This window comes from Bos indicus x Bos taurus, chromosome 2 (genome assembly GCF_003369695.1).
Source record: "Bos indicus x Bos taurus breed Angus x Brahman F1 hybrid chromosome 2, Bos_hybrid_MaternalHap_v2.0, whole genome shotgun sequence".
NCBI classification, from domain to species: Eukaryota; Metazoa; Chordata; class Mammalia; order Artiodactyla; family Bovidae; genus Bos; species Bos indicus x Bos taurus.
The window spans coordinates 88,069-101,654 of record NC_040077.1 but is presented as its reverse complement, the minus strand read 5'-3'; the positions used below and the strand labels follow the sequence as shown (position 1 = coordinate 101,654).

The 13,586-nt window shown below is 36.8% G+C and overlaps 1 protein-coding gene across 1 annotated transcript in view; it reads right to left on the bottom strand.

Moving 5' to 3' along the window:
* Positions 1 to 13,242, bottom strand: part of LGSN (lengsin, lens protein with glutamine synthetase domain) — a 67,415-nt gene extending 54,173 nt beyond the window's left edge. The window contains exon 1 of the mRNA XM_027523175.1: positions 13,185 to 13,242. Coding sequence (XP_027378976.1) covers positions 13,185 to 13,214 — 30 coding nt within the window. The 5' untranslated portion in view covers positions 13,215 to 13,242. The remainder of the gene's footprint in view (positions 1 to 13,184) is intronic.
* Positions 13,243 to 13,586: the final 344 nt, after the last annotated feature.

Sequence of the window (13,586 nt, the reverse complement as noted above, 5' to 3'; positions counted from 1 at the left end):
GATGCTTGCAGCCATGAAATTAAAAGACAAGACAAAGTATTTGGGGATGGGGACCTGCTCCCCAGGAAGGGAGTCATGAAGGAGGAAAAGTTTCCACACACTCAGAAGCCCTCTCACAAGGGGGAGTCTTGGAAGGGCAGCAGAACCTCAGAGAGCAGTAAAACAGTGGGTACTCAGAAGGCAAAACAAAGAGAATTCACCACAGAAATTTTGCTGAATGGCACTTCCCAGCTGAGAAGCGGCTCACACACTCACAGTTGCTTTAGAGTGGGGGATGGGTACAGAGACTTGGGTTTCAGGGGTCAGACTTCAGGAAAAGGACTGGGGTTGATTGCCATGAAGATACTGTGAGGGAGCTAGTGTGACACAGTGGAGGCAGACCAGAGAAAAGCCTGAGCTCAAGAGAAGGAAAAAACCATTCCCATGGGAAGGCTCTAACTCTGCACTCTAACTCCACCCGCTAGCAGAACAAAGGACTCCACTTTAGCGGATGCCAAAGAAGGAGGGTGAGCCAGCTGTGGTCTGCAGCTCCAGAGGTAGAAAAGTAGGCTTGAGTGCCAAAGGTGGAAGGTGGGAGGCTGCTACTGTTTTGGCCCCAGGGATTGCAGCTACCACCAAACTATGAGTGGCTGCAGGTCACTGCCCACGTCTTCCTGGGAGCCTAAGTGACTTGGCTCTACCAAGGTTGTTATAACCCAGGACCAACTGTTCTGGGGAAGTGCAAGACCTGCCTCAGATTGTGGCAACCTCCCTCAGGTACCAGCCATGGCAGACAATCCCAACACAGCCCGACTGTGTCTACTGTACCCCTCCCTCTCTCCACTTACAACTGAGCAATTGGGCCCTAAGAAGAGGCTACTTAAACCCCCTCATGTCTGGGCAGAGAACATGCTCTGGAAAGGAACATATAGCAGAAGTGGGCCCAATTGGAACACCAGGAACTCTGTGAGTAAAGGAAAAAGGGGGAAACTGCCCTTACAGTAGCAGAGAAGTGGATTAAATCCCCACAATTAGCCTGAGATTGTGGAATGTAGGGGCAGTTGTAGACTTTGAGAGCAAGTACAAGCTGAATCAAGGCAAGATCTGAGACTGAGCTGACCCCACACAGTCCACAAGAGGTCCAGAGACCTTTGAAAAAATCTTGGAGTATTTTCTGAGTAGGCAAACTGACTAGTCAGGGGAAATGAAAACATTCACAGACAAGCAAATATTAAGAGAATCCAGCATCATCATACCAGTTTTACAACAAACGCTAAAGGAGCTTCTCTAGAAAGGAAAATGCAAAAGAAGGAAAAGGTCTACATAAAAAAAAAAAGCCAGAGCAGTAAATGAAATGGCAATAAGATTATATATATCAATAATTACCTTAAATGCAAATAGACTAAATACTCCAAGCAAAAGATATAGATTGGCTGAATGGATACAAAACTAAGACCAATACAGTCTGAATGGACTAAGACAGGGTTTTCCAGAATACAATAGCATCTGAATCACTAGACTGAATAAAGAAGATCTACCCTCCCCAGTGTGGCCAATATCCAACCTGTTGAAGAGCCCTAGTAGAACAAAAGTGTACAATGAATGTGAATTCTCTTTCCTTTCTTGAGCTTGGATGTCCACATTTTATTCTCTTGTACAGGTTCTCAGGCTTTCAGACTCCTGGACATAGACCTGTGGCCCCCAGTCTAAGGTCTTGGAACTCAGGCTTAATTATGCCAGTGACTTTCCTGGTTCTCCAGCTTGAAGACAACAGATCATGGACATACCAGCACCCATAATGGCTTAAACTAATTTCCATAATAAATCTTCTAATACATGTATAGATACACACACACACACACAAATACATACATATGTATATGTATACACACAAATACATATATATATAAAACCTCCCTTTGATTCTGCTTTTCTGATGGACCCTGATTATACATACATACATACCATGTAGTAAGAAAAGCTTAGTGATCACCCAGATAGATAGTAAAAATTCATGTTATATATATCCCTATGTGTACTTATAGGAGTTATTGATTCAGTAGTGGATATTCCTTTAGGAGCTGGAAAAAGATTCCATGCAAATGGAAATAAAAAGAAAGCAGGAATAGTAATACTCATATCAGGTAAAATAGACTTTAAAGACCATTACAAGAGACAAGGAAGGACATTACATAATGATCAAGGGAGTGATCCAGGAAGAAGATTTAACAATTATAAATATAGATGCACCCAACATAAATAAGGCAAATGTTAACAACTATTAAAGGGGAAATCAACAGTAACACAGTAATAGTGGGGGACTTCAATATCTCACTGACACCAATGTACAGATCACCCAGACAGAAAATTAATAAAAAAGCTTTTAATGATACATTGGACCAATTTTACCTAATTGACACCTACATGGCATTTTATCCAAAAACAATAGATTTCACATCTGTTTATCTTCTAAATAGATTTCTCAAGTGCGTATGGAACATTCTGCAGGATAGATCACATCTTAGGTCACAGATCAAGCCTTGGTAAATTTTTAAAAACTGAAATCATTTCAGGCATCTTTTCTGACCACAGCAAGGTAGATTAAATTGGAAATGAACTACAGAAATGAACTATAAAAAACACAAAGACATAGATGTGAAACAATATGCTTCTGAAGAACCAACAGATTACTGAAGAAATAAAAAAGGAAATAAAAATGTTCAGGGAAGCAAATGACAAAAATGCAATAACTCAAAACCTATGAGATTCAGTAAAAACAGTGCTAAGAGGAAAGTTTATAGCGATATAAGCCTACCTCAAGAAACAAGAGAAACAACAAATAAACAGCCTAATGTTACACTTAGAGGAACTAGAAAAAGAACAAAAAAACACAAAGTCTGTAGAAGGAAAGAAACAATAAAGATCAGCACAGAAATAAATAAAAAAGAAAAGAAGGAGAAAATAGCAAAGGTCAATAAAACTAGACACTGGTTCTTTGAGAAGATAAACAAATTTGACAATTTGTTAGCCAGACTCATCAAGAAAAAAGGGAGAAAACTCAAATCAATAAAGCTAGAAATTGAAAAGGGAGAAATTATAACAGATAACATAGCAATACAAAGGATCATAACAGACAAGTACAAGCAACTATATGCCAATAAAATGGACAATCTCGAAGAAATGGACAAATTCTTAGAAAAGTATAGCCTTCCAAAATTAAACCAGGAAGAAATAAAAAACTTGAACAGACAAATCACAAGCAAAGAAATCAAAACTGTAATTAAAAAATTCTCAAACAAAAGCCCAGGCCAGATGACTTCACAGGTGAATTCTACCAAATGTTTAGGAAGAATTAACACCTATCCTGATTAAACTCTTCCAGAAAATTGCAGAGGAAATAAGACTCCCAAGGTCATTCTACAAGGCCACCACCACCCTAATAGCCAAACTAGACAAAGATGCCACAAAGAAATAATAATAAGGTCAATATCACTGATGAACATAGATGCAAAAATCCTCAACAGAATTCTAACAAACAAAATCCAACAACTCTTTAAAAAGATCATACGTCATGATCAAGTAGACTTTATCCCAGGGATGCAAAGATTCTTCAATATATGCAAATCAATCAATGTGATACATCATATTGACAAATAGAAATATAAAACCATATGATCATCTCAATACATGCAGAGAAAGCTTTTGACAAAACACAACATCCATTGATGATTAAAAAAAAATTCTCCAGAAAGTAAGCATAAAAGGAATATACCTCTACATGATAAAGGCCATATACAACAAACCCACAGCAAACATTATTCTCAAAGTTGAAAAATGGAAAATATTTATGCTAAGATCTGGAAGAAGACACGGGTACCCACTCTCACCACTATTATTCAGTGTAGTTTTGGAAGTCCTAGACACAGCAATCAGAGGAGAAAAATAAATAAGAAGTAAAACTTTCACTGTTTTCAGATGACATGAAAACACTAAAGATGCCACCAGAAAGCTACTAAAGGTAATCAATGAATACAGTAAAGCTATAGGATATAAAATTAATGCACAGAAATCTCTTGCATTCCTATATACTAATAATGAAAAATAATAAGTAAAAATTAAGGAAACAATCCCATTGACCAATGCAACAAAAAGAATAAAATATTATAAATTTTTATATATCTAAATATACCTAAAGAGACAAAAGATCTATATGCAGAAAACTATAAGACACTGATGAATCAAAGATTATACAAACTGATGGAGAGGTATACCTTCTTGGACTGGAAGAATCAGTATTGTGAAAATGACTATTACCCAAAGCTATCTAAAGATTCAATGAAATCCCTGTCAAACTACTATGGTATTTTTCATAGAACTAAAACAAATAATTTCACAATTTGTATGAAAGCAAAAAGACATTTTATAGCCAATGCAAACTTTAGAAAGAATATACAGCTGGAGGAATAAACCTTCCTGATTTTAGACTATACTACAAAGCTACATTCATGAAGACAGCATGGTACTGGCAACAAAACCAGAAATATAGATCAATGGAACAAGACAGAAGGCTGGGAGATAAATCCACGCACCTATGGGTACATTCTCTTTCACAAAGGAGGCCAAAATATACAATGGATTAAAGACAGTCTCTTCAATAAGCAGTACTGGGGAAAGTGGGTAGCTACATGTAAAAGAATGAAATTAGAATACTTCCCAACACCATATACAGAAATAAACTCAAAATGAACTAAAGGCTTAAATGTATGACCAAAAACTGTAAAACTCTTAAAGGAAAACATAGGCAGAGTACTCTTTGATATAAATCACAGCAACATCCTTTATCATCCACCTCCCAAAGTAATGGAAACAAAAACAAAAAATTAACAAATGGGACCTAATTAAACTTGAAAGATTTTGCACATGAAAGAAACTATAAACAAGATAAAAAGACAATCCTCAGAATGGGGAATATAATAGCAAATGAAACAACTGACAAAGGATTAATCTCCAAATTATATAAGCATCTCATGCAGCTCAATTCCAGAACAAACAACACAATAAAAAAGTTGAGAGAAAACCAAAGCAGACATTTCTCCAAATAAGACATACAGATGGCTATTAAACACATGAAAAGATACTCAACATTGTTCATTATTAGAGAAATGCAAATCAAAGCTACAAGTTATCACCTCACACCAGTCAGAATTCAGTTCAGTTGCTCAGCCGTGTCCAGCTCTTTGTGACCCTATGGACTGCAGCACGCCAGGCTTCCCTGTCCAACACCAACTTCTGGAGCTTGCTCAAACTCATCTGCAGCGAGTCAGTGATGCCATCCAACCATCTGATCCTCTGTCATCCCCTTCTCCTGCTTTCAATCTTTTCCAGCATCAGGTTCTTTTTCAATGAGTCAGTTCTTTGCATCAGGCGGCCAGTCAGAATGGCCATCATTTTAAAAAAGCTGCAAACAATTAATGCTGGAAAGAGTGTAGAGCAAAGGGAACCCTCTTGCCCTGTTGGTGGGAATATGAATTGATACAGCCAGTATGGAGAACAGCATGGTTATTGCTTTAGGAAACTAGGAATAAGACTACTGTGTGTGTGTGTGTGTGTGTGTGCATGCGCGCTTAGTCATGCTCAACTCTGCAACCCCATGGACTGTAGACTGCCAGGCTCCTATTTCCATGGGATTTTCCAGACAAGAATAATGGAGTGGGTTGCTATTTCTTACTCCAGAGGATCTTCCCAACTCGAGAATCAAATCTGCATCTCTTGCATCTCCTGCATTGGCAGGTGGATTCTTTACCACTAGTGCCACCTGGAAGCCCCATGACTACCATATGACTCAACAATCTCAATACTCAGCATATACACTGAGGTAACCATAATTGAAAAAAAAATACATGTACACCCAATGTTCATTGCAGCACTATTTACAGTAGTTAGGATATAGAAGCAGCCTAGATGTCCAGTGACAGAAGAATGCATAAAGAAGATGTTGTACATATATTACACAGCTATTAAAAGGGATGCATTTGAGTCAATTCTACTGAGGTGGATGAAATTAGAACCTATTATACAGAGTGAAGTAAGTTAGAAAGAGACAAACAATATCATGTATTACTGCATATATATTTGGAATCTAGAAAGATGAAACTTACGATCCTATTTGCAGGGCAGCAAAGGAGACACTGACATAAAGAACAGACTTTTGGACACAGTAGGGGAAAGAGACGGTGGGATGATTTGAGAGAAAAGCATTGAAACATATACATTACCATATATAAAATAGATAGCTAGTGGGAATTTCCTGTATGATTCAGGGAACCTTAAGCCTGTGCTCTGTGACAACCTTAAGGGGTTGGATGGGGTGGAAGGTGGGATGGAGGTTCAAGAGGGAGGAGACATATGTATGCATATGGCTGATTCATGTTGAAGAATGGCAGAAATCATCAAAACATTGTAATTCTCTTCCAATTAAAATAAAATAAAAAATTTAAAAATAGTTTAGTATTACTGTGAATAATTATTATAATGGCTCATTTTGTAATATAAGTTCTTTAATAATTGTTTCTAGATTCAATGTGTCAATACTAATTAACACCATGCATCTTAAATAATGAACACCTAGAATCAGTCAGTCCTAGGTCTAGAAGCTCTAGGATAAATAAATTGCTTATTGTTCCATGGAATATAAACATAATACATAATAAAAAGCTGTAAACATGTGTTACATGAATGAAACATATCATTGGGACCATCTTCCTATTGAGGCAGCTGAGTCTTTGAAAGATTCAATAATTTATCTGTTTTCACACATGGAAAGCAGTAGAATTCAATATGCTGTTTGAAACCATTCTTTCATTTCTTCATTTTACTTGCAAACTTTACAGGAAAAAAATAGTGAAAACTAAAAATGTTGTCCTTAAGAATACTAAGTACTGAGTAGCTTTATAAAAAAGCAACTAAAAATTTGAGTCTTTTTAAAGAACTTCACATTCCAACCTAAGTGGCATTTCAGTCCTTTGAAGTGAAACTAAGCATACATGGAAAATACAGATACATTTTTTTGGAAGTTACAGAGAGTTAGAATTTTGCTTAATATAAGGGGGTAAAAGAGGATGGGCTCTTTAGAAAAGTGTCGTATATCTTATCCTCAAGCTCATTTGCGAAGAGATTATGGTGTTAAGGATGACCCAGATTGTTTTCAGTTCTGCTACCATAGATTCTGAACACTTTTGCAATAAGATAACATAGATATGCACTGGTCATAACAAACATCCTCTTCCAACAATGCAAGAGAAGACTCTACACATGGACATCACCAGATGGTCAATACTGAAATCAAATTGATTATATTCTTTGCAGCCAAGGATTGAGAAGCTCTAACACAGTCAGCAAAAACAAGACCAGGAACTGACTGTGGCTCAGATCATGAACCCCTTAATGCCAAATTCAAACTTAAATTGAAGAAAGTAGGGAAAACCACTACACCATTCAGGTACGACCTAAATCAAATCCCTTACAACAGTGGAGGTGACAAATAGATTCAAGGGATTCGATCTGGTAGAGTGCCTGAAGAACTATGGGCAGAGGTTCATGACATTGCACAATAGGCAGTGATCAAGAATGTCATCAAGAAAAAGAAATGCAAAAGGCAAAATGGTTGTCTGATGAGGCCTTACAAGCAGCTGGAAAAAGAAGAGAACTGAAAGGCAAAGGAGAAAAGGAAAGATATACCCATTTGAATGCAGAGTTCCAAAGAATAGCAAGGAGAGATAAGAAAGCCTTCCTCAGTGATCAGTGGAAAGAAATACAGGAAAACAATAGAATGGGAAAGACTAGAGAACTCTATAGAAAATTAGAGATACCAAGGGAACATTTCATGCAAATATGGGCACAATAAAGCACCTAACAGAAGCAGAAGATATTAAGAAGAGGTGGCAGGAATACACAGAAGAACTGTACAAAAGAACTTCATGACCCAGACAACCACAATGGTGTGATCACTCACCTGCCTGGAATGTGAAATCAGGTGGGCCTTACAAAGAATCACTACAAACAAAACTAGTGACAGTGATGGAATTCCAGTTGAGTGATGGAATTCCATCCTAAAAGATGATGTGAAATACTGCACTCAAATGCCAGCAAATTTAGAAAACTCAGCAGTGGACTGCAAAAGGTCAGTTTTCATTGCACCCCAAAGAAAGGCAATGCCAAAGAATGTTCAAACTACCATACAGTTGCATTCATCTCACAGGCTAGCAAAGTAATGCTCAAAATTCTCCAAGCCAGGCTCCAACAGTACATGAAACGTGAACTTTCAGATGTTCAAAGTGAATGTAGAAAAGGCCGAGGAACCAGAGATCAAGTTGCCAAACTTGATCATCAAAAAAGCAAGAGAGTTCCAGAAAAATATCTACTTCTGCTTTATTGACTATGCCAAAGCCTTTGTGTGGATCACAACAAACTGTGGAAAATTTTTCAAGAGATAGGAATAGCAGACCACCTGACCTGCCTCCTGAGAAATCTGTATGTAGGTCATACAGATTGGTTCCAAATTGGGAAAGGAGTATGTCAAGGCTGTATATTGTCACCCTGCTTTTTAAACTTATATGGAGAGTACATCATGCAAAATGCTGGGCTGGATGAAGCACAAGTTGGAATCAAGATCACTGGGAGAAATATCAATAACCTCCAATATGCAGATGACACCACCCTTACGGTAGAAAGTGAAGAAGAACTAAAGAGCCTCTTGATGAAAGTGAAAAAGGGGAGTGAAAAAGTTGGCTTAAAGTTTAACATTCAGAAAACTAGATCATGGCATCTGGTTCCATCATTTCATGGGAAATAGATGGGGAAACAGTGAGAAAATTTATTTTCTTGAGCTTCCAAATCACTGCAGATGGTGACTGCAGCCATGAAATTAAAACATGCTTGCTCCTTGGAAGAAAAGTTATGGCCAACCTAGACAGCATATTAAAAAGCAGAGATATTACTTTGCCGACAAAGGTCCATCTAGTCAAAGCTATGGTTTTCCCAGCAGTCATGTATGGATATTAGAATTGGACTATAAGGAAAGCTGAGTGCCAAAGAATTGATACTTTTGAACTGTGGTGTTGGAGAAAATTCTTGAGAGTCCCTTGGACTGCAAGGAGATCCAACCAGTCTATCCTAAAGGAAATCAGTCCTGAATATTCATTGGAAGGACTGATGTTGAAGGTGAAACTCCAAAACTTTGGCCACTGTATGTGAAGAACTGACTCATTGGGAAAAACCCTGATGCTGGGAAAAATTGAAGGCAGGAGGAGAAGGGGACGACAGAGGATGAGACGGCTGGATGGCATCACCAACTTGATGGACGAGTTTGTGTAATTCCAGGAGTTGATGATGGACAGGGAAGCCTGGTGTGCTGCAGTCCATGGGGTCACAAAGAGTCAGACACAACTGAGTGACTGAACTGAGTTAGCTGATCATAGATCCTAGTTGGCACATTAGTTGGAATATAATATATATCCACATCCACCTAAGAATTATAGAGAAACTATCTATAAAAAAACCTCTGTGTGAAGCAATTTTCACAATGTAAATGATATGGCTGTTCCTCATATGAAGAGTTCTGAATCTTGCTTCAATTCCCAGCAAGATGGCAATTATGCAACATCAGCATCAAGCCCAAAGCAAGTTGCAACTTTGGGAGCAAAGAAAAATCTGCAACAGAAAATTCTAAAAAAGAAAAGCACACTTAGTCAATAGGTTTAGAGAAGGGAAAAAATGATCTTATTAAGGCATGGTGAGGGTTTAGTCACTAAGTTGTGTCCAACTCTTGCAACCCCATGGACTGTAACCCATCAGGCTCCTCTATCCTTGGGATTTCCCAGGCAAGAATGCTGGAGTGGATTGCCATTTCCTTCTCCAAAGGTCTAAAACCATGTTAGTTTCATAACAGGAATCTAAATAACAAAGGAGGCTGAAAAAAATTCAGTCATTTCCCCAGGCTTGATGCTAGTATACCAATTTTATTTAGCTTTTCCATAAGTGAACCAAAAAAAGAAATCTTTAGGAAACTTAAGGTTTTGCATCTAAGCATATTTATCTGTGTAGATAGGATCAAAACAATTTTTGAAGGTGTGGATGGGCAGGAAAGCAACGAATTTGCTTAAAAAGCAGAAAAGACTTGAAAAAATTTTAAATGTGCATTGAGCATATTATATAATATAATGTATATTTATGATAATAGATTCTTAGAAAACTGTTCAAATAAGATCCAAGAACATTATAGAACTGTAGGTCAAATATCAAAAATATTTTAAATATGACAGGAGAAAGCATTCTATCTTTTAAAAAATATAATGTACCTATATCTAGAATTCTAAATACAGTTCTCATCACTGTACCTTAGGAAAGAGTTAATGGGCTAGAAGTAAACAGATGTGTGTTTATTTATATAAATGTGTATCACATACAATTGTTATCATTATCACATAGAAAAGCAAATGAAGTTCTGTCATGTAAAGAAAAAGTGTAAAACTCTTCAAGCCTGTAAAAATGAAAACTTAGGAGATACTATTATTCAGTCTGCAATATAATTATGTATGATAAACAACTTTTGTTTTGTGCTCACTGTATTGTAAGCACTATGCAAAGCACTTTACATGTATTAAGGCATGTAATCCCATCACAAAATCTCTTCCATATGGTATTATTAATGTCCAAATGAAACACAAAGAAGTCCAATAATTTACTCCACATGACATGGGTAATTAGCAGTAGAATCGAGATTAAAACACAGACATTTTGACTTTAGGGAATGTACCCTTAATCACTGCTTGTGAAACACAAACCTAATTTTTTAACATTGATAGAGGCACTTAATGAACTGGAAGAAGGTAAATTTGAGCAAATAAAAATAAGTATAAAATAAACTAAAAACCTTGAAATCTGAAAACAAATCTTTGAATCCTAAAAGAGAGAGCACTTTTCAGATATAAAAACAGAATTAAGAAGTCTTTATAAAGTTGCACAGACAATATGATAAAGCAGGAAAAGTAGGGGAAGTTGTGGAAGGTAAGTCTCTAGCATTGAGCACAGTGGCCTCCACCAGCCACAGCTTCCCCTGTGCCACGCTTACTGCCAACACACACAGAGGCTGCAGAAGATGAGGAGCCTCTTGTCTCACCCCATCTGGCATTCATTTCTCTTCCACATTATAATGTGGAAGCATCAGCCTTTTGTGTCAACTTATGTGGATGTTTTCTGTATTGAGTCATAAAGCATCTACAGGGCAGATAATAGATCTTACCCAACTCACTTGGCATATCACCCAACTCAGTACCACACTCAAGGTTTTTGATAAATAGATTTTAATTTTGATAAGTAGATGTGCTGCTATTTTACTCAATTTCACAGTTTCATACACCAATAGGGTCTATTTTGAGGAATAAGAATGTGTTTTTGATCTAATATCTTTTCATTGATAAGAATTTGGCTGAACACATGACTCCATGACATTGTTTGGAATAGGGGATGTCAGTAAAATATTCTTTAGAGAATATCATACCATATCTAAGGTTAATAACAGTTCATTTTTACTGAAGACTCTGACAATGAATTTGTTCAGGTTGGGGACATGACCATTCTGGGCATTTTCTTTATGCACACAATCTGCTCTCCTGAATCTATTGAGCCTTTAGTTTTTGCAGTTAACCTCATGCTGTTGCTGCTTACGTTACCAGAGTATCTGGTATGGAACACAATCATTGTCCATTTCAAGGCATCAGTTAACTGGTAAGGGATGTCACACACCATCTTCCTTGCTCCTTCCATATTTTTTCTCTTCCTGAGAATATAACTCTATGCAGGAGAGCACAGAGGAGGTCATTCAGTGAAAAATTAGGTCAAGGGACACCAAGACTCACTTTTTTTTCCTACATCTATTAAATATAATGTTCCATCCCAGTTGGCAAGGAATTTTAACCCAAAAGATAGCATATCTTTTGTTGTAAAAACTGTGTACTGTAAAAACATATTGTTGGTTTTTCTGTTTTCCTAAGAGTGAACTATCAACATTTGGTCCACACTCATCTTGGGGAGAGCCTGACTTATAGATTTAAAAAAAAAAACTGGGTCATCTGAAATTCTTAACTAAAATCGTGGAAAGTGGGGGAGAAAACACAGTTCTGCCACAGTCTCAGTGTAGTAAAAGCTAATCCAGGATAAAAGTAAATAGTTAGAAATCAAAATTCCAGAAAGCTAACAATGTGCATACTAATTATTTTCTTCCTCTAAGTCATCACTTGCAGCTACAAGTTTAATTTCAGATTAATTTGTTCTGTTACTCAAATATTTCTATTGTTTGATCCCACTGACAATAACAGGATGCTACTTGATAAATCACAGCCACTGCTCAGTGGGTCCCTTCTTCACAAAGTGTAACCTGGTTTTACTGTGGAAATAACTCATCTCCAGCTGCTTATACTCATCATACACAGCAATGACCCCATTCTTCCTTACATTTTTAGCTGTCTTCCCCACTAGATTGAAGAGTCTACTCTCTATTTTCCACTATTTCAAACACAGTACATTGGCCTACCATTGTGCCTCACACATGGTATTTTCTTAACTTTAATGAAAACTCACATACTACAAGTCTTGACTACAGCATGCCTCCCTGTCTACATTCATAATGATCTGTGAGAATAACAGAAGCTGAAGTTGGGTACAGATATGTTAAGGAATAATGAGAAATGTTACATGTTGGCAAATGAATTGCTTAAGATATTCTAGAGCAGATGAGTAATTATCACTAAAATATAATTTGAAAATGACTTCTCACCTTTAATCACTTAAGCTCAAAGCATTTTTTGTTTGAATGAAATAAAAACTTTGAGAAAAACAGATTTGGCTCTCAATAACAACCAAAATAGGCTTAAAAATTTTAATATACTTATGCTTCAAATGAAGTTATTTTAAATTATTAATCAAATCAAATACACTTTCCTAATGCAAATTCAGAATTTAGTTTTTATTACATTTTTATACTCAATGTGTCATAGAGAGTTTCCTCACAAACTTCCCCAATGCAGACATAAAGCAAGTATAACCATGTTGTCCTGATTCATTCTGGCACTCAAATAGTTTACATAGAATGATAAAAAGCTTTGCTGTTGATATTTAGGTAGATAATATTTTGATTATTAATTTCATACCTCCTTCAGAAGGTCCCCTTCATCATTCATCTCACACTGTTTTACTTAAGCTGGCTTTGGAAACCACAATATCCGTAACAAATGCATTCAACATGTATTTATATGTATACCCAAAACAAACATTGCAGATGATGTATTGCGTGGAGGCTTTTTCCAGAGGAATCTGGCAGTTAACAAAAGATAAACACCAGACTTTGATGTGTCATGCCCAAGGCACAGGACACCAGAAATGCACTAGAAAGGTCTAATCACAAATCCGCATTTATGCTTGACTCTCTGCAAACAAAGGACATACAAAGCTTAAAACTATGCTGATCAACATTTTCTCCAACATACTGAAGTTTTTCTATATAACAATTGTATTCTGGAATAAAATCTATTGTTAGACTGAGACAATGAAAT